Source organism: Furipterus horrens, unplaced genomic scaffold (genome assembly GCF_987537825.1).
Source record: "Furipterus horrens unplaced genomic scaffold, mFurHor1.1.pri manual_scaffold_13, whole genome shotgun sequence".
NCBI classification, from domain to species: domain Eukaryota; kingdom Metazoa; phylum Chordata; class Mammalia; order Chiroptera; family Furipteridae; genus Furipterus; species Furipterus horrens.
This window is the reverse complement of record NW_028327183.1, coordinates 52,955,770-52,976,730: the sequence shown is the minus strand read 5'-3', so window position 1 is coordinate 52,976,730 and position 20,961 is coordinate 52,955,770. Positions and strand designations below refer to the sequence as shown.

At 40.3% G+C, this 20,961-nt stretch overlaps 1 protein-coding gene across 1 annotated transcript; it reads right to left on the bottom strand.

The window, feature by feature from the left end:
• Positions 1-1,522: 1,522 nt before the first annotated feature.
• On the bottom strand, positions 1,523-20,407 carry LOC149995310 (uncharacterized). Its single transcript, XM_090259182.1, is given in 6 exon segments — positions 1,523-4,370; positions 4,373-4,449; positions 4,451-4,604; positions 4,607-6,976; positions 19,208-19,334; positions 20,175-20,407. Coding segments are annotated over 6 exon segments (2,973 nt in total). The 5' UTR covers positions 20,361-20,407; the 3' UTR covers positions 1,523-4,311.
• Positions 20,408-20,961: the final 554 nt, after the last annotated feature.

Here is a 20,961-nt window from a genome sequence, read left to right as displayed (position 1 = left end):
GGTCCCCTGTTGGGGGTTCCAGATAGGCAACCACACATTAATGTTTCTCTTCCTCTCTTTGTGCCTTCCCCTCTCTATAAAAAAATTATTTTTTAAAAACCACAAACATCTGATTTTATCTTCAAACAAAGCCTAAAACAAAGGAGTTTGTGGCTATTGCGTGAATTAGGGGTCCCTGGCCTGGAAATGACTCTGCAGGGAGAAACAAGGGTTGCCTGAGTCCTGGAGGGTCCACGCACAGCTGCCACTTTGCAAATGGGCACTGTAGCACTTGACCATGTGCAACAGATGAGGGATAAAAACATACCTTATACTCAGTTTACAAAGAAAAACTAAAGGTCAGACCAGAAAAGAGGTTATTTTTGACAGAAAAGTAAGAAGGTAAGAAAATTCTCGGGCAACTATGATGAGGAATCAGAAAAAAATTGGTAAAGGCCAAGCAACAGAGTTACTTATAGCCAGCTGGTGAATCCTAAGCCCTTCCTTACCTCCCCTAACCAAGGACACTTGAGAGCCAAAGTTTTATACCTCTCCTTCCTGACCAGAGACTACTGGGAAGTGCAGAAATCAGACTCAGGGCATGTCATCTGTGCCAGCTAAAGCTAAGGACAGACGAAGTCAAGGAAACAAATGTAAAAAACACCATTAAGGCCAGGCACACCCAAGATGCAAGTAAAACAGTCTGGTAGATCCAAGAATATTCCAAAATCCACCATATTCTCATTCGACATGTCAGCATATTAAAAAATGCACCTGGAGAGCTAACAAATATTCTGCGGAAACACTCCCCCCAAATTCTCACCTGCCAAAGAGACAAAAAGCCCTCAGGGCAAAGACTCTGGGCTGGCTTGCTCTACAGCATGTCCATTCCCATTACTGGGTAGAAACCTTTACTTCCTCCTAAACTCTGAAGGACCCCAGGAGACTTGCAACCAGGGCAGCAGTGGGCAACAGCAGTTCAATGTGGGTTACCCCTTATCCCATCTCCAAGGCTGAATTTTCTCTGACCTCCCAGTGACCTAACAGCAGCCCTGCCTTAGCTCACTCCTTTCCTAGAACATTTGAAGGGAGCCAACGTGGACCACCGCCTAGGCTCTCTCCTGTTACTTTCTCTACCCTAAGTCCTTCCCATGTTTCACTTTCCTCGGCCCGAATAAACATACTTCAGGATGGTATCTGTCCTGTAACAATCTGACTGTGAGTCCCAATAGTTTATATTCTGAAATTCAGACACAGGGTCCCTGAGCACTGCCCTCCTATTACCTCTGCACTGAGCTTTCAGAGTTGAACCCTCCTTCCCTGTCCTACTGCCATCTGGTCTCCTTTAAAAACTTCTTCCAACCCAAGAACCCCCATTATGGGAGACCAGAAAAATGGAAGAAAAAACAAAACAAGGGCTTACTGTATTATGAAATGACTAGACATTTTAAACTGATGGCGAATGTTAATACCAGAGATTAAAATGAAAACTGTCCCTTGAAAGGTGCAAAGTATAAAATGAGTAAGAAATATTAAAACATCATTCGAATAACAAAAAAACATTTATTTCATAAAGCAAGAAAGGCCAGAAATTAGTGAAATTCTAACATGCATTATTGTTATTTCTCTGATGTTTTGTTATAGAAAACTGCCAAAAATCATATCAGATTAAACAGAACATAGGATTAGCACAGATATAGACATAGCAAACATACATCTGAGAAAAGGCTCACCATAAATCCTTAAAACAATACAATGAAACAGTGACATAGCATTACAATGTTGAAGAAAAGTAAAAAAAAAAAAAAAAAGATTTGAGGATCTGAATCTGTCATACACTGCTGGAGAATGCAAAAAGGTAAAACTAGTTTAAGTCACAAATTCCTAACCTGTGTAACTTAAATATTAACCTACTTTACAACTCAGACTGTGCACTGAATTATTGACAAAGGTTAATAAAACTTATGTCCCATAAAGAATTATACACAAATATTTATACCAGCTTCAAAGTAAAAAATAAGAAGTAATCATTTTGAATAAATTCATAGTGATATGTTCAAAGAAAATATTTCTCAGCAAAAACTTATGGGCTACTAATAATCATTAACAAATCTCCAAATATGTATGCAATGTAAATGAAGAAGAAAAAATACTGTTACTCTCAGTTATTTAGTACAATGGAATATAAATCAAGATTATGTACAGAACTGTGGAGGGCTGAGATTAAATGACCATGAAGTAAATTCCCAGTACGGTTGGTATTATGAAAACGGTAATGGTTTCACTGTCATGTGTAAGTGAAGGTTGACCAAATATTATACTTGATATATGATGTCTACTAATTGAAGCTTTTTTAAAATGGTAAAAAGGTTTTAAAATTAGTATGTCCAACTCATTTTGCAAATAGGGTTAACAACTTTATATTCAACCCACATTCTCATGAGCTCTGTATGAGTCTTTCCCTCAGAGACAGGAAATATAGCCGACAATAAAAACTCATTGAAACTGCCCTGGGTGGAGTGGATCACTGGAATTAGCGCTAGTGTATAGACCAAGAGGACATAGGTTCAATTCCCATTCAGGGAACATGCCTGGGTTGGTGGAGAGGTCCCCAGATGGGGCCATGTGTGAGGCAACAGATCAATGTTTATCACACACACACTGATGTTTCTCTCCACTGTCTCTCTCAAATAAAGAAAATCTTTAAAAATAAAAACAAAATAACTCATTGAAGCCAATATAACTGCTGGTTGGGTCAAAATAGCAACACCCCTCAACTACAGATCCACTTTTTTCCTTCTTTCGACCAGGGCACCAGTGGCTCTGACATGAACATCTGAGATGCTACAGAAATCCACTAATATTTTTAAAAATTTTATTGATAGAGAGCCAGAGTGGGAAATCTTGATTTCTTATTCTAGTTATGTGGGTATTCATTTGTTGCTTTCTTTATGTGTCCTGACTGGATATTGAAATCAGAACCTTGGCATATCAAGAGATGATACTCTAACTGAGCTACCTGGCCACACACCTAAACCCGTTTCATTATACATAGGGACAGTAACCGAATCAATAGAAGATAAATATTCCTGCAGATCCTGCGATTTGAGTACACACTGATCCTGCACTATCTTTATCAGAAACATTTCTGGATGCACTCTCAGAAGGGGCAAACTCACTCTAGCTGGCTGCAGTCTCCTCCAGCACCTATTAAGCCAGTGTTTCTGTTGCAGTCACAGTTTACTTGACCCGTATGGTGATATAACCGGTGATCATCACCCATGCAATTGCAGATATTATGGCACCTGGCTGATTTCATGACAAGGGTCAGAGATGCCATTCAACAGTATTGGCCTACTGGAGAAATACGGAAAAAACTCGTGCTGTTCCCATGTGTACCTGAGGTTGTCATAGCAAACCCCTTTGGAGTGATCTCTGCATCTCCTGTAACTCACAGCACTGAGGCTTCTCATGAGAACTAGAGCCCACGATCTTGATTAGGTGGATTGGAGCAGGAATGTATATTTGGGAAAAATTGCCGAGTTCATTTTTGCATCAAATTGTCCCCAGTGAACAGAGAAAGTTTGAGACACACATAAAACTTGTTCACGTCTTCACACTTCTAGGGCCTAGAACTGTTTATAAACTTACCCATATCATAAATACAGCACCCAAGATTAAAGAAGAATTAGGAAAAGGGTCTCTGTTATTTTATAAACCAAAGAGAAATTAGCCTGGCAGGTCTTGCATTCAGTTTGGACACTCAAAAATTATCCCTGGTATATAAAAAAGACATGTCACTGAAAAAGGCAGTCCTACAAGCTGACAACTGAACTCAGATGACATTGTCTGGGCCAACTCACAGTCAGGTCCATTCTACAACTAGTGAGTGCAGAAATCAAGACCTAAAAAGTTAGGACATTCTTATTTTCTCCAACAAATTTAAGAACAGTAACCCTTTGTGAGCACTTGATACTGCTGACTCATGCAATGTCTTGGAACCCTAGTTGGTGCAGGGGAAATACCTTCAGCAACAGAAATATGTAGTGACGTGGATCTGGAAAAAAGACCTGAATACATAAAAACAGAGCAACACAGAAACATGACCCCCATATAAAATATTTAAGGGGAACCTCCCTAGTGTTGATGTTTCATTGTATGAAATTTGATTCAGAAAAAAATGCTTCAAAAAGATACCTATAGTACGCTTAAAAAGCATGCAAAAAACCAAAAATAAAACATGTACATTTCCTACACATCTAAGACATTCAGCCCATGGGACCTCATATATGTGAAGGTTAAAATTTTACCTAAACAATCTCCCACATAACTCTACTTGTAAGACCTTGATCCTATGTGAAATCTCTCATGATAACAAAGGCCAGTGCTACTATGATAGACTTCCCACATTTAGTGAACTCATAAGACTTTTCTCCTGTGTGAACTCTCTGATGAGAATGAAGTTCTCGTTTTCTGATGAGATTTACCATATTCACTATACTCGTAAGTTCTTTCTCAACTGTGAAAGTTCTGGTAATACTGAAGGGTAGTGCTACAGATGAAAGATTTCACACATTCACATTCACATTTGTAAGGCCTTTCCCTAGGATAAACTCTCTGATGTCCACAAAGGTCATGTGTCCTGTAAAAGAGATCCCATATTAATTGCACTCATACAGCCTTTGCTCAGTATGATTTCTCCGATGTACATGAAGGTAATGGTGGGTGGTAAAAGGTTTCCCACATTCACTGCACTAATAAGGCCTTTCACGTGTATGAACTCTGCGATGTATAAGAAGGACATGCTTCCTGGTAAAAGATTTCCCACATTCACTGCACTTATAAGGCCTTTCTCCTGTGTGAATACTCTGATGACGATGTAGTGCTTGATTCTGGATGAAAGATTTCCCACATTCATTGCACTCATAAGGCCTTTCCCCAGTATGAATTCTACGATGTACATGAAGATAATCTTTGGTGCTAAAAGACTTCAAACATTCACTGCACTTATAAGGCTTTTCATGTGTGTGAACTCTCTGATGACGATGAAGAGCTTCTTTTCGGATGAAAGATTTCCCACATTCACTGCATTCATAAGGCATTTCTCCAGTATGAACGCGCTGATGTACATAAAGATCATGGCTCTTGGTAAAAGATTTCCCACATTCGCTGCACTTATAAGGCCTTTCACCTGTATGAACTCTCTGATGACGATGTAGTGCTTGCTTTCGGATAAAAGATTTCCCACACTCACTGCACTCATAAGGCCTTTCCCCAGTATGAACTCTCTGATGTACATAAAGGTCATGCATCCTGAAAAAAGATTTCCCACATTCACTGCATTTATATGGCCGCTGTTCCGTATGAATTCTACGATGTACATGAAGGTAACGGTCAGTGGTAAAAGATTTCCCACATTCACTGCACTCATAAGGCCTTTCACTTGTGTGAACTCTCCGATGATGATGATTTAGTGCTTGCTTTCGGATGAAAGATTTCCCACATTCACTGCACTGATAAGGCCTTTCCCCAGTATGAAGTCTCTGATGTATATAAAGCTCATCCTTCCTGGTAAAAGATTTCCAACATTCACCGCACTGATATGGCCTTTCCCCAGTATGAATTCTCCGATGTATGTGAAGGTAATGGTCAGTAGTAAAAGATTTTCCACATTCACTGCATTCATAAGGCTTCTCACCTGTGTGAACTCTCTGATGAGAGTGAAGTGCTTGCTTTCGGATGAAAGATTTCCCACATTCACTGCATTCATAAGGCCTTTCCCCAGTATGAACTCTCTGATGTACATAAAGCTCATCCTTCCTAGTAAAAGATTTCCCACATTCACTGCACTTAAAAGGTCTTTCCCCAGTATGAAGTCTCCGATGTACATGAAGGTAATGGTCGGTGGTGAAAGATTTCCCACATTCACTGCACTCATAAGGCCTTTCACCTGTGTGAATGCTCTGATGACGATGTAGTGCTTCTTTCCGAATGAAAGATTTCCCACATTCCCTGCACTCATAAGGCCTTTCACCTGTGTGAATGCTCTGATGACGATGTAGTGCTTCTTTCCGGATGAAAGATTTCCCACATTCACTGCACTCATAAGGCCTTTCCCCAGTATGAACTCTCTGATGTACATAAAGGGCATGTGTCCTGGTAAAAGATTTCCCACATTCCCCGCACTCATATGGCCTTTCTCCTGTGTGAACTCTCTGATGGCGATGTAGCGCTTGATTCTGGATGAAAGACTTCCCACATTCACTACACTCATAAGGCCTTTCCCCAGTGTGAAGTCTCTGATGTGCATGAAGGTAGCTGTTGGTGGTAAAAGATTTCCCACATTCACTGCAATGATAGAGTCTTTGTCCAGTGCAAACACTCTGAGGATAACAAAATGTCAAAATTCTGGTAAAATAATTTTCATAATCATGGCACACAAAATACTGTCTGCTGGTAGAAACTTCCTTGTTTTGAACATACGTGTGGTTGTAGCCAACAGCTTTTTTACATTCACTCAGGGTGAAATAATTTTTTGTTTGAATAGTAACTAAAGGTGTTGAGATTTCATTTGGCCTCTCTCCGGTTTGAGTAGCCTCTTGGTGGAGATGTTCTGACTCTGAAAGAATGTCCAGTCCAACCTCACTACAGGTAAAAAGCCTCTGGGACACGTTATAATTGCAACACTTGGCAAGTGACATGCTGTCCACCTCTCCCATCAAAGGTTTCTCTCTCTCGTAAAGCTCTTGGTGCTGGTGACATTTTGTACTGAAATAAAATCTTTTTCCACATGCCCCGCACCTCAACAGCTTCTGAATGTGCTGTGTTTCCTGCTCCTCTATGAAGTGAAAAATGTCTCTCCAAACTGCCCCACAACTCTCACAGGGGTGGCTTTTCTGGGGAGACAAAGCTACCTTGAGATTCTTTGCCTCTGACAACCTCAGAGAAACACTTTGTTCAATCGATGCTTCCACTTTCTTGGCTCCACAGCAGCAACCTGAATGAAAGGAAAAACTGGTGAAGTATGTTACCTTAAAAAGGAAGTATCCTTCGCCCTGGCTGGTGTAGCTCAGTGGACTGAGCTCCGATTGGAGACCAAGGGGCACTAGTTCGATTCCCAGTAGGGTTTACGGCAAGGTCCTCAGCTGGGTGCATGTGAGAGGCAACCACACAATGAAGTTTCTCTCCCTGTCTTCTTCCCTCCCCCCTTCTCTAAAAATAAATAAATACTTATAAAAGAAATAAATGAACTAAGAAGGAGTATCCTCATCACAAATGGCCGTCTTTCACAGCTAGGAATTATTCTATGAAATCATTTTCAAGAAAACTGAGTTACAAACTGAAGAAATGGCTCTTATACTTTATGGCCACAATAGTAACTCAGTAATGGTAGCCTAACCATGGAATAGACAGAAGCATGGGATGAAACACAAAGAAGAACTACTCGTTGTTCTTACTCAAATGGCTTCCTGTAGGACTTTTCATGCTGGTGATGTGAGGCTGTGTAGAATAATTTCAATGACCTCTAACTCGTCAACAACACCTAACAAGAGCCTATGTGATATTCAAGGTCAAAATAATGGTAAGTGCATACACAAGATTCTGCAGGCATGCACAAATATTACAGGGTAGAAAAAAACTACTCTTAAGAGAAATGGTTGAGAAACAAAGTTCAGAGAGGTAAAGATGATCTGTGGGCCGGGAATCAAGAGTTAAAATGAAAACTTAGAAGTAAGTAACTGACAAAGTAACTGACAAAGTCCCAACAATAAACAAGGATGAGAGGAATGGGCTGAGGAACAGTAACGGTGATAAAATACTTATGGATGAAATAGGTTCCTGGTTATGACCTTAACAAAGCTCAAGCGTCAAAACATCTCCAAGAGCTGTTCACCAAGGCAAGACTAGATCTAGGTCCAGTCTGGCATGGATGGAATCAAGTTTCTTCACATAATCACAAATTATGCTTCCCTTAAATCCCAGTGGAGTTGTTAAATGGAATAAGGATCATATAAATTCAAAGAGAAAAACTGAGGAGATAGATGGCCAGCACTTTGGTAGTACAACACAGCACAAAGAGACCACAGAGGAATATCTACATGACTTCAGCACCATGGCCGAATAAGAAGTATGACAATTTTCCCTTCTTCCAGTCCAGGTAGACAGCTACTAACAGACTAAATACTCCACAGGGAAGGGAAATAAAAATCCAGTTAAGAGAAATAGGAAATCACACCTGATATGGTGGATCAGTGATGAGAGGGTTGTCTCCATATGCCAAGGTTGTGGGTTCAATCCCTGGGCAAGGCACATAGAAGAGGTGACCAATGAATGCATAAATAAGTGGAAGAAGAAATTTGATTTTCTCTCTCTTTCTCCCGCCCTTTAACTTGTGTCTCTAAAAGCAATTAATAATAATCAACAACAACAACAAACAAGCAGCAAAAGAGCAGAAAACAAAGAACTTCATAGAAAGCATGACTAGAAATGTGGACTACTGAACCCATTTGAAAATGTTTAGGATCAAATACAAGGGTCAGAGTTACCTCTGTCAAACTCTGTGATTGTGCTAGTTGACTGAACTCTTCTGTGACAAACACTGGAAATTTTTTATTTTAAGAACCACAGAAGCCCCTGCAATATTGTGAAGCTGCCAGTATACTCATTAGAGAGCCCTATAGAGTTTCTTGGCATGAAATCCAAAACAAATCTTTGTCAACAACCTAGACCCAGAAGGACACAAAAAAGGCAGGTTGCCCCCAGCAGTATTTGCCACCAAAGTCTGTGAAACACCGACTATCAGTGAAAAGAAATTCTGCCAAAGCAGATTGAACTTATACATATTTTGTTATTCTGACCTCAACTCATGTAGCATCAAGGAAAGTAGGCCACTGGGACTTGTCTCAAGATTCAAACACCACAGCAACTGAGCGAACTCCAAATCCACATGTAGATGATCTATTTCTCTAGCCAGAATTAGTCCATAAAATTGAAAGGAGTTTCCACTTCCTCAAGTGCTTAGACACACATACGTGATTAAAAGAAATGCTATAAACAAGGCCACAACCAAGAGAACACAAGAATTTCCAATAATCGATACCAAACAAATGCATTTCTATGGAAACCTGATAAGGAATCCAAAATCTTTACTTTCAAAAACATCCATTGCATGGATGGAACTGAAGAGTATTATGCTTAGTAAAATAAGGCAGATAGCAAAAAACACACACCATATGATCTCACCTAATGCAGGAAACTAATGAACAACACAAACCAATGTGCAAAATAGAATCGGAGGCATGGAAACAAGGGACAGACTAATAGTGACCAGGAGGGAGGGAGGAGAAAGGAAAGGGGGGAAAAAGGGGGAGAGTCTAGTCAAGGAACTAGGATGAATGACCCATGGACATGGACATGGACAACAGGGTGGGGACTGAATGTGGGAGAAGGGGTGGGCGGGGTAGGGGGGAGCAATGGTGAAAAAAATGGGACAATTATAATAGAAAAACAATAAATAGAAAAAAAACCCACGGCCACCAAAGAATACAAATGGAACCAACGTAAAGGACATAATGACACAGGAAAAATAGTAAAATGTCAGATATACAGAAAAATAAAATATAATAAAAGAGAAATGGTGCAATTGTCACGTTACATAGAAGAAAATGGAAATGCAATAAAAAATATGAAAAGAAGTCATGGAAAGAATATGTTGTTTGAAAGCATCAAGGTGGAGAAAAATAAAAAAGGGATATAAATTTTTAAAATATGGCAAGGTAAATAAAGTAACAGCACCAGGATACCTGATCTTTGCATTATGGAAATCACTCGGTTTTGTGTGTCAGGGGGAGGGCAGAGAAAGAGAAAAGAAAAGGGAGGCAAGGACCAAGAGAAGTAGAACACTAATTATAAAACAGTGAGCTGAAGACTGGCTTCCCAAATTGGAAAAAGAGCTCTGAATAATCAGGTGCATGTCTCCCCACACGTTCCTGTACAGGTTCAAAGCAAAATGGACTTCAACAAGACACAGAAAAATGAAACTGTTAAAAATCAAAGGCAAAGAGAGCTGTGAAAACACAAAGGAAGTAGAATCTTGTCACACACAGCAGAACGCCTCAGTAAGGTTATCAGTAGATTACTCTGAAGAAAACTTGCAGACTAGGGGTAAATAAAAATAACATATTTACAACAATAAAAGAAAACCATCAATATTGTATCCAGAAATCCCGTTGTTCAGAAAAAATACCTTCCCAGACAAATGCTAAAGAACTTCACTGCCACTCAACCTATTAGAAACGCTAAAAAGACTTCTTCAAGATCAAATAAGAGTACTAAATAGAAACTCAAATAGATGGGGAAGTATAATTCTCACTATGAAAAGTGAGAATAAAATCAAACTCACTACACAGTAGCACCGGATTGGTGGAATGCATATTACGCAGCCATCATAAAGGTTTAAAACTGAATCTAGTAAAAATAATGAAGCCACCATTCTGTACCCTATTAGATACACTATATAAAACCTGTGAATTGTGACATCAAAGAAAATAAAGGGATATGTGGTAGGGAGTCAAAAGGTAGAAAGCTTGGATGCAGTGAAGGTGTTAGCAGATTAAAACAAATTGTAAAAAGAGTTATTTTATGTAGTCTTTTGAAAATCACCAGAAAAATTAATTTTACAAAAGTCAAAACAGTCAAATCACTATACAAAATAATCAAATCACAAAGGAAGACCTCAAGACAGGAAGACTAAGAAACTGCAAAAGAAGAATAAACCTATGCAGAAGGGGCAATAGTAGCACCTTAAAGAAATTCTCCAGTCAAAAGACACATAGTGGCCCTGATTGGTGTGACTAGGGGGTTGAATACCCTCCTGCAAACTGAGAAGTCACTGGATCAATTCCTAGTCAGAGGACATGCCTAGGTTGTCGGCCATGTCCCAGGTGGGCAGCTTTCAAGAGACGACCAATGATATTTGTTTATCTTAGTCATCAATGTTTCTCTCCCTGTCTTATACTGTCCCTTCCTCTCTCTGTAAAAATAAATAAAATCTTAAAAAAAAGACACAGAGCAACTGAAGGGTTAAAGTACAGAAACATATACTACCTATAAAAGACACTAAACCTGTATGGACACAATCAGACTGAAAATAAAAGAGATATAAATATATTCCATGCAACTGAAACCAAAACAAAGACGGCATAGCTGAAATTCCATCAGACCAAAAAAGCCTGCCAGAAAAATGGTCACAAGAGACTACAGTAATGACAGAATGAAAAATAAGTCAATTCATCAAGAGGATAGCAGTGTTCAGTTATCATGCATGGAAATACACAACAGTCATCTATGTTAAACAAATAATATCAGAACTGAAGACAAACAGAAGTCCAACATTAGTAGGTAACTGTATTACCCTTTCAACAATAGGTATATAGATCATTCCATCCAAAAGCAATAAGGAAGTATTGAAGACTAAGTACAGATTAGAGCAAAAAGCACTATTATATATTCAGAAAATTCCATTCAATAGCAGCAGAAGATGCAATCTTTTCAAGCATACATGAAATATTCTCTTAAGTAAATCATATGTCAGGTCAATAATCAAGTCTCAAACTTTGAGGAAAATCATGTTAAGTATCCTATTTTATCACAATCCATTCACTTGAAACAATTTTAGTTTCAAGAAAGCTTGAAGCCCTGGCTGATGTGGCTCAGTGGACTGAGTGCCAGCCTGCAAACTGAAAAGTCACAGGTTCAATTTCCAGTAAGGGCACATGCCTGCATTGTGAGCCAGGTCCCCAGGAATGGGGTGTGAAAGGCAACTGATCCATGTACCTCTTGCACATGGTTGTTTCTTGCCCTGTCTCCCTCCCTCCATCCCCAACTATCTAAAAATAAATGAATAAATATACTTTAAAAAGAAAGCAACCTTGAAAATTCACAGGTCAGTTGAAATGAAACAAAACACTCATGAATAACCAAGGGTAAAAAAATAAACTGAAACAAAATTCAAAAAAACATAGGGGCACCCCTCGCTATTATGACTCAGTGCATTGAGCACTGGCCTGTAAATCCAAAGGTTGCTGGTTTGATTCCAAGTCAGAGCATGTGCCTGAATGTGGGCCAGGTTCGCAGTTGGGGGTGTGTGAGAGGCAAGCCTTAAATGTTTCTCTACCTCCTATTCCCTCCCTCTAAAAAAAATAAATAAATCTTTAAAAAGAATAATCTAGGGGCAAAGTAAAAAGAAACACAATCTACTAATGCTTAAGTATGAAATGCAATTCTACCAGGAAATCTTATAGTGAGGTCTACACTAAAAAAAAAAAAAAAAAAAAAAAGCCTCTCAAATAAATAACATATCATTACAACTCATAAAAATTTAAACACAATAAGAAAGTAAACCCAAAGGTAGCAAAGGAAAAAAAACCATTACATATCAGAACAAACATAAAGGAAATAGAGACAAGAGAAAAAAAGAGAATAAGAGCTATTTTATGAAAGATACGCCAATTGGCAAACCTTTAGTTAGACTAAAACAAAAGAAGACTCAAAATAATTTAAAGAACAATTTAAGATATGACATTACACCCAAAAACATGAACCACAATGCATGGACATAAGTGAAGCCGGCACATGACATGATCCTACATAGAAAAAACTGTCAAATTTCCATTATAAACTTCTGAAATAAATAAACAACTTCAGAGCCCTGGTCAGGATTGTGGGACATCTACCATCAGGAAACATGCATTGGGCAGTCAATGAACACACAGATGGGTGAAACCACAGAACAAAGCTTCCCTTTATCTCTCCCCATCAGGCTCCCTTCCTCTCTCTGAAATAAATAAAAATTAAAAATATATATATAATTAGGACATCTGGCAAAGATGGAGGCACAGGTAGACATGCTTTGCCACTCTTCACAACAATAAGGAGAAATACAACTACCTCAAAACAAAACAAAATAGAACTACCAGAAAATTGAAGTACATGGAAGTCCAACAAACAAAGATATAAAGAAGCAATATTCATCCTGAATAGCAGGAGGGATGGAGAAAATGCGGTGTGGCAGCAGCACTGGCAGTAAGGCAGTGGCTGTGGCCAACCAACAGAAAGAGCAGTCACACATTAAAAAAGTCCAGGTAGACACCTGGGAGCTATCCCAGCCCCAGACCAGATTGCACAATTCACTGCTCCAGCGGTGGAAAAAATAAAGCCTCATTGCTCCTTACAGTGTAAACCACTGGGGGCTGGGGCAAAGGAAGAAACTGCCAGTCTCTCAGCAGAGTCCGTCTGTTTAGAGGGCCATCAAGGTCCTAGAACATCCGCAAACCCACCCACTCTCGGAATCATGACCAGGGCAACAGCTAGAGGGGCGCCAGTTCCATACGGGAAGTGGGAGCAATAAGCATTGTTCCCTCTCAGACCTGTCCTCCACACAGAGCACCACAATGTGGTGAAACAGGTCTCCCCTGCACTGATGATTATCTAAGGCTCCACACCTTGCAACATAACAGGTGATAGAGCTCTACCTAAGACATAGGCAAACACAGGAGCCTGTCAACTTGAGGAGAAAAAAAAGTATGACCCAAAAGAGGGAGTAGATCAGGGATCCAATGGAAGAACTAAGAGATGAAGAGACTTCCAGCCCAGATGGAGGCGTAGAATGGCACTCTGTATCCCTCCACAACTAAGAAGGGACACAACTACCTGAAAACCAGAAATAACCAGAATTTCCAGAAAATAAATGGAAGTCCAACATATGAAGTTATAAAGAAATGGTGCTTGTCCAGATGGGTAGGAGGGGTGAAACCAGGGAAGAGAGGTTAAGCTGTGCTGGCAGCAGCAGCGAGAGTGGTGAGATGGCGGTAAGCACAAACACCCATATTTAAGGGGAGGCGAGAAGTGCCTGGGGAGCACCCCCGGCTTCAGACCAGACCCATCAGCTTGCAATTCCAATGCTGGGGAAGGTGGACTCCCATTACCTTGGACTGTAAGGCCTGGAGGGGATGATGACAGAAGTGGAAGCTCCCGATCTCTAAGCAGAGAGTGAACGGCAGGAATCCATCTTGGACCCCCACTCCCACAGAAAATGCCAGAGCTTGGTGAGAAGGGTCACCCATTGTGACAAGTGCAAGGGGCTCCACCTCCTATAGCATAGGTGTGACCATCCCGCCCAGGAAGCAAAGGTAAACACAAAACTGTCAGGATGGCACAGATCATGATAGAGATCCCATCAAGCAGCTGACCAGACAGCAAATATCTAATCTAACAAAGCAGCAGATAGGAAATCTTTCTGAGGCAAAATTCAGACTTTGGTTATAAGAATGCTTACAGACCTAACAGAAGATCTTAAACAAGATGGAGAAGGAATGAAGGCTAGTCCTGCTGAAATGAACAAAAACACATACAAAACTAGTGGTAAGGGAAAGAAAACCAGGGATCAAATCAACAAATCAGAACATAGGGAAGGAACAAACAGTCAACCAGTGCAGAAAAAGGAAACAAAAAGTGAGGAAAATAAGGAGAGGCTTAATAACCTATGGGACAGCTATAAGCGGGCCAACATCCAAATCATAGGGTTGCCAGAAGGTGAAGAAGAAGAAATAGAAATTGAAAAATTATGTGAAAAAATAATGAAGTAGAACTTCCCTAACTTGGGGAAAGAAATAGAATTACAGGTCCAGGAAGCACAGAGAATTCCAAAAAAACTGGACCCAAGGAGAACCACACCAAGACACATTATAATCAAAATGTCAGAAATTAAGGATAAAGAGGGAATCTTAAAAGCAGCAAGAGAGAAGACAAGAATAACCTACAAAGGGGTCCCAATAAGACTATCAGCTGACTTCTCAAAAGACACTCTGCAGGCAAGAAGGGACTGGCAAGAAATATTCAAAGTAATGAAAAGCAAAAACCTACAATAATTACTCTATCCAGCGAAGCTGTCATTCAGAATAGAAGGGCAAAGAAAGTGCTTCCAGGACAAAGTAAAACTGAAGGAGTTCATCAGATTCAAATCACTGTTATATGAAATGGTTAAAGAGATTTGTTTAGGAGAAAGAGGATTGAAACTATGAACATTAATATGAAAACTGTATCACAACAACCAACAACAGAAGCTAGGGAATCAAAACAAAGGCAAACTAAATAGGCAATGAGAATGGGAAAAGAATTATAGGTATGGGGAACATTTTGGGAGGAGGTCAGTGGGGAGGTGGGAGGGGGGAAAGGGTGGGAGATGGTACAGGGATTAAGAAGCATAGTAGGAGGGAGTAGAGTAGATTGGAAGATGTTGAGAAGAACTATATGCACAACCAATGGGCATGGACTAAGGGGCAGGGGACAACTGGAGGGAGTGGTGTCACTCGTTGGAGAGGAAGAAAGAGAAAAGAAATTGGGGCATTTATAACAGCATAATCAATAAAGCATATTAAAAAAATAAATAATGAATGATTTAATTAAAAAAGAGAGACGAAGAGAGAGCCAATCTAACAGAGGCAGAGTTCAAAACACTGATGATAATGATGCTCACAGACTTGACAGAGATGCTTAAATATGGCAAATGCACAAAGGAAAAAGTGAAGACTATGCTAAGTGAAATGAAGGAAAATCGACATGAAACAAATTGTGAAGGAAAGGAAGCCTGAGTTCAAATCAACAATTTGATACATAAGGAAGAAATAAATAGTCAACTAGTACAGAATGAAGAAACAAAAATAGAAAAAAATGAGGAGAGACTTAGGAACCTCTGGGAAAACTTTATATGTGCTAACATCCAAATCACAGAAGTACCAGAAGGAGAAGAGAAAGAGCAAGACACTGAAAACTTATGTGAAAGAACAATGAAGAAAAACTTTCCTAACTTGGTGAAGGAAATACATACAAATCCTGGAAGCACAGAGAATCCCACAGAAACTAGAGCCAAAAAGGAACACACCAAGATACATAATAATATCCCAAACGTTAAAGATAAAGAGAGAATCTTAAAAAGCAGAAAGAGAAAAGAAGAGAGTTACCTACAAAGGTACCTATAAGACTATCAGTCCTGGCTGGTGTGGATCAGAGGATTAAGTGCCGCCCTGCAACTAAAAGGGTCATCAGTTTGATTCCCAGTCAGGGCACATGTTTGAGTTGCAGGCCAAATCCCGAATTGGGGGCATGCAAGAGGCAACCACAGATTGATGCATCTCTCCCTCTCCTTCTTCCTTCCTTCCCCTCTCTTTAAAAATAAGTAAATAAAATCTTTAAACAAAAAACAATCAGCTAATTTCTCCAAAGAAACTTTGCAGGCAAGAAGGGACTGGCAACAACTATTGAAAGTGATGAAAAGCAAGGATCTACAACCAAAATTACTCTATCCAGCAAAGCTATCATTTAGAATCGAAAGGCAGATAACGTGCTTCCCATACAGGGTAAAGCTAAAGGAGTTCATCATCATCAAGCCATTATTATATGAAATATTAAAGGGACTTATTTAAGAAAAAGAAAAACCTCAAAACTATGAACATTAAAATAACAGCAAACTCACAACTATCACCAGAATTTAAAAAACATAAACAAAACAAAAAACCTAAGAACCAGAATAGAAAGAGAATCATAGGTATGGGGATCATTGGGAGGATTATCAGCCGAGAGGGGTAAGGGTGAGAAATGGGGAAATGGTGCAGGGATTAAGAAGCATAATTGGTTTGTACAAAATAGACAGGGGGATGTGAAGAACAGTACAGGAAAGGATAAAGCCAAAGAACATACAGGCATGACAAATGGGCTCAAATAAGGGTTGAAAGCTGGAGGGATGGGGGTACTGTGTGGAGGGGAGCAAAGGAAAAAAATAATTGGGAGAACTATAACACCATAATCATAAAAAATACTTAAAAAATAAAAAATAAATTAAAGAAATACATAAATAAATGGAGAAAAGTGACTGGATACAAAACTCAACATATACATCTCAGTTCCATTTCTACACACTAATAATAAATTCCTTGATAAAGGAATGAAGAGTCATGGCCAGGTGACTTGGTTCGTTTGATTACAGGTCAGAGAACACAAGTACGTTGTTCACTGGGTTCCAGGTCGGGGCACATGAGGGAGGTACCAATCGATGTTTCTCCCTCACATATATGATTCTCTCTCTCCCCCTCTAAAATCAATATAGATATCCTCAGGTCAGGATTAAAAAGAAAATAAAGAAATGAAGGAGTAGTCAACATTACAATAGCATCAAAAACAATAAAATACACATGGATAAATTCAACAGATAAAAGTGGTGTCTGAACACAGAACAGGACAAGACAGTGCTTAAAGAAAATGATGAAAAGGCAAATGACTGAAAGTCAGCTAGTGTTCATGGACTTAAAATTTAATAACAATAAAACTTTCTACATTATCCATATAAATCTACAGATTAAATGCAATTTTGATAACTCCAATCGTAGTTTAACACACAAATCAAAAAGAATCCTGACATGTACAGAGCGTCAAAAGACTTTGAATAGCAAAAGCAATCCTGAGCAAGAACAAATTTTGTTGGCATCACACTTCCTGACTTGAATCTATTACAAAGCCAAAGCAATCAAACAGTGTTATCAAAATTAACGCAGAAAACATAGACCAACAGAACAACACATACGACACCGAAATAAACACAGGTGCACTGACATTCAACTAATCTTGAAAAAACTGCAAGATATTAAGAAAAAAATGGTTTCCTTAATTAATGGTGATGGGAAAAATAAACATTCACATGTAAACCACAAAACTGGAAACCAGTGATAAAAATTAGCTAAAATATATGAAAAATTAAGTTGCAGTCTTAAAACATTTTCCAGATAACCTAGAGAAGATGCTTTAGTGATTTGATTTTCTTTTTCAACTATATAATAATTTGTTAAAGGATTTTTTATTTATTTTTGTCTTTCAGAAAAGAGAAAGAGAGGGAGACAAAGAGGGAGAGAATCATCAATGTGCAAGACAAGCATCAATATGTTACCTATCCCACACCCTAACTGGGGACCCAGCCAGCACCCAAGCCTGTTCCCTGACTGGGAACACAACAGACGACCTTTCGAATTGCAGGAAGACGCTCAATCCACTTACTCAGGGCTGCAGATTTGTTTTTGAAATAACCTGTGACAACAACCACAATGCAAAAGAGCATATATAAACAATTCAAACTGCAACAAATGAAAAGGCTTCTCCACAGTAGAGCAACTGAAAGAAAAGGCAGCCCTGCCCAGTGCGGCTCAGTTGGTGGTGAGTCATCCTGTAAACCTACAAGTGGCCTGTTGGATTCCCGATCAGGGTACATGATTGGGTTGGTGTTTCAGACCCCAGTTGGGGCTGGAGAGATAAAGGATTGATGTTTCTCTCTCACACTGACAGTTCTCTACCTCTATTTTCCCTTCCTTTCTATCTAAAAATAGAAACCCATAAAATTTATTAAGAAAAGAGAATAAAAGAAGAAAATGCACACTCAGGATAGGAGAAAATACTTACAGAACATATAAATATATGGCTTGGAGATATTGTGGGTTTCATTCAGAAAATGTCAACTAAATTGTTTGATTTACCAGTAAATACAACCTTATGTCAACACTATACTGTAGGCTATTAACAAAGCACCATCCGAGTATTAAAAAAAACCTACATGACTTACTTAAAATTACTTTCTCTCTAACACTGGTAACCAGCATCTCAGCCTGCTGAAAACCTGACAATGCTAGATATGGTAAATGCAGGATTGCCAAAAACATTGAAAGATTTAAAAAAAGAGCAAAAACAAGATCTTGGAGGCAAAATTATGTCAATGTTAAAAGCCATGTACCAGTAGGTAAAAAGGCATCTATAAAATATTCAACAGATTCAAAACTCATTAGCCAAAAAAAATGTACAAACAATTTTCCAAATAAATATGTAGAAATGAGCAACAGGAAAGAAAAAGAAAGCTTTTCTCACTAATGAAGGTGGTATTCATAGGCTTTCTGAAACATTACCAACCACAAATCCTTCCCTATGAGTTAAGTACAACAGGTACTGGTATTGTAGGGGGAGAAAAGGGCAGTGCAAACAAACCAAACCTACCAAGGAAAGCAACTGCTCAGAAACCTGGAAAATCAAGCAGTGCTTACCGCCCACATGTGAGGAGAGAGCACCCCCTTAAACAACAGGAGGTATGGAAAATGCAAAGCCAAGTCCATGTAACTGGCCAAAGTCAGGGTCTTACCCAGCGAGGATATAAGGTCAAAGTTCTCCAGCATCACACCCAGGTACAGGCGTCTCTGATTGTCATCCAGGAGGCACCATTCCTTCCTGGAGAAGTACAGGGCAATGTCCCCAAAGGTCACACCAACCTGTCAAAAGTGAAACAAATGACAAGAGCTGTCTCATCTGAGAACCACAATACTACTTCTTACAATCGTCTCCACGCTCAATTTCCTCCAGGGCTCCCCAGTTCACTGTGGACACCAGGCCCATATACCAGTGCTGGCCGCTCTGTCATCACAGCCCCATTAATTACTGTTATCAACTTTCGGAAGAGCAGCTCCTTTGGGGCACTGGAGGGAGCGGAGAGCAGATAAATGCCATATCAGCATTAGGGCATGGCTGTAGGGCCCCATTCTTCCCCACAAGCAATGCCACTGTGTCTCCCAGATCATGCCTCCAAGACACCGCCAAACACGACCTTAAGCTTTACACTTAAGTCCCCAAAACAGGTACCGAAGACAGTCAACTGACACTTCCTCTGCTAGTGCACACCACTGTGGCATGTGTGCCTCCTTCACGTCTTCAGACCCCAGGTCCTCTCCCTCAGCTCTGTCACCTTCCTGCTCCGTAGTACACGTACATCTCCGGACTCACCCAAAACTAGGCGTATGGCATCCAGAGAGTGCTTGGCATGTTCCAGCAGGATCCGTAATAACCCCTTATCTGATGGATCCCACAGCCCGCAAAGCCCCGGAGGAGCTGGCGTTTGCGTCAACCGTCACCACCCAGAGCCGCATGGGGACCTCAGGCACAAAGGCCCTTGTTCACCCTGCACTGTGCTTGCTATGTCCTCAGAAACCGCGACACTCCTCTTCCTAGAACCCCTCACAGTGCCTGACGGGAAGCCTGACAGGACGCGAGCACAGGGATGTCGGGTTCCTGCCCCGACGCTGTGAAGGAGGGAATGCGGAAGGCCGCGGACTCACCTCAGCGAGGCCTCTGAGGGATGGCGCCAACGGACGCTGTGGGGGAGGCCAGAAAGTAACGACAGGAGACGAGGACACCAGGAGAATGTCGGCCCCTGTCCGGATCATCTGGTCCGGGTCGCCCAGCTCCTTACTCTTGGTTGTGCTGTGTGGACCACGACTCTGGCGCCGCCCCTGCCCCCACATTTCCACCGGCACCCAGCGACCAGAGAACGTTGTCCAACCGACTCTGGGTGAAGACAAAGTGCCGGGTTCTGCGCCGGAAGTCCCGCCCTAAGCGGTGACCATCAACGAAATTGCCTCGCCTTACACCTCATTGGCTAGGCGGCGGTATTCTTCGCATGGTATTCTGGGTTATGTGGATTTACAAAGACCAAAGTGGTGACACAGTCTTTTCTCACGTCCCTTCAGCAAAAAATGAACACGATCCGCCGCTCGGGCCCATGGGAAATGACCCGCCCTCACGAAAGACACGTCGTGAAAGCGGCTGAAGGAAGTTTTCATCTTTTCCTGGCCAAGCGACTTGAATTCATATTCGTAAATACACCTCATCTGCGAACCCCAACAGTGAGTTATAATAAGAGGTATTCCTGCCTTACGGAGTGCAAAAATTTATTGTACAAATGCCCCGCTTACCTATCATGTACCTATGTGACAAATATAATACAAGACTGTAGCACACGCCTTTGAAACAAAAAAAGACCTATGATGAATATAAACATTAGAGGTCTGCTGTATAGATATAATATAAACGTCATAAGAAATAAGTAATTTTTTTAAAATGTTG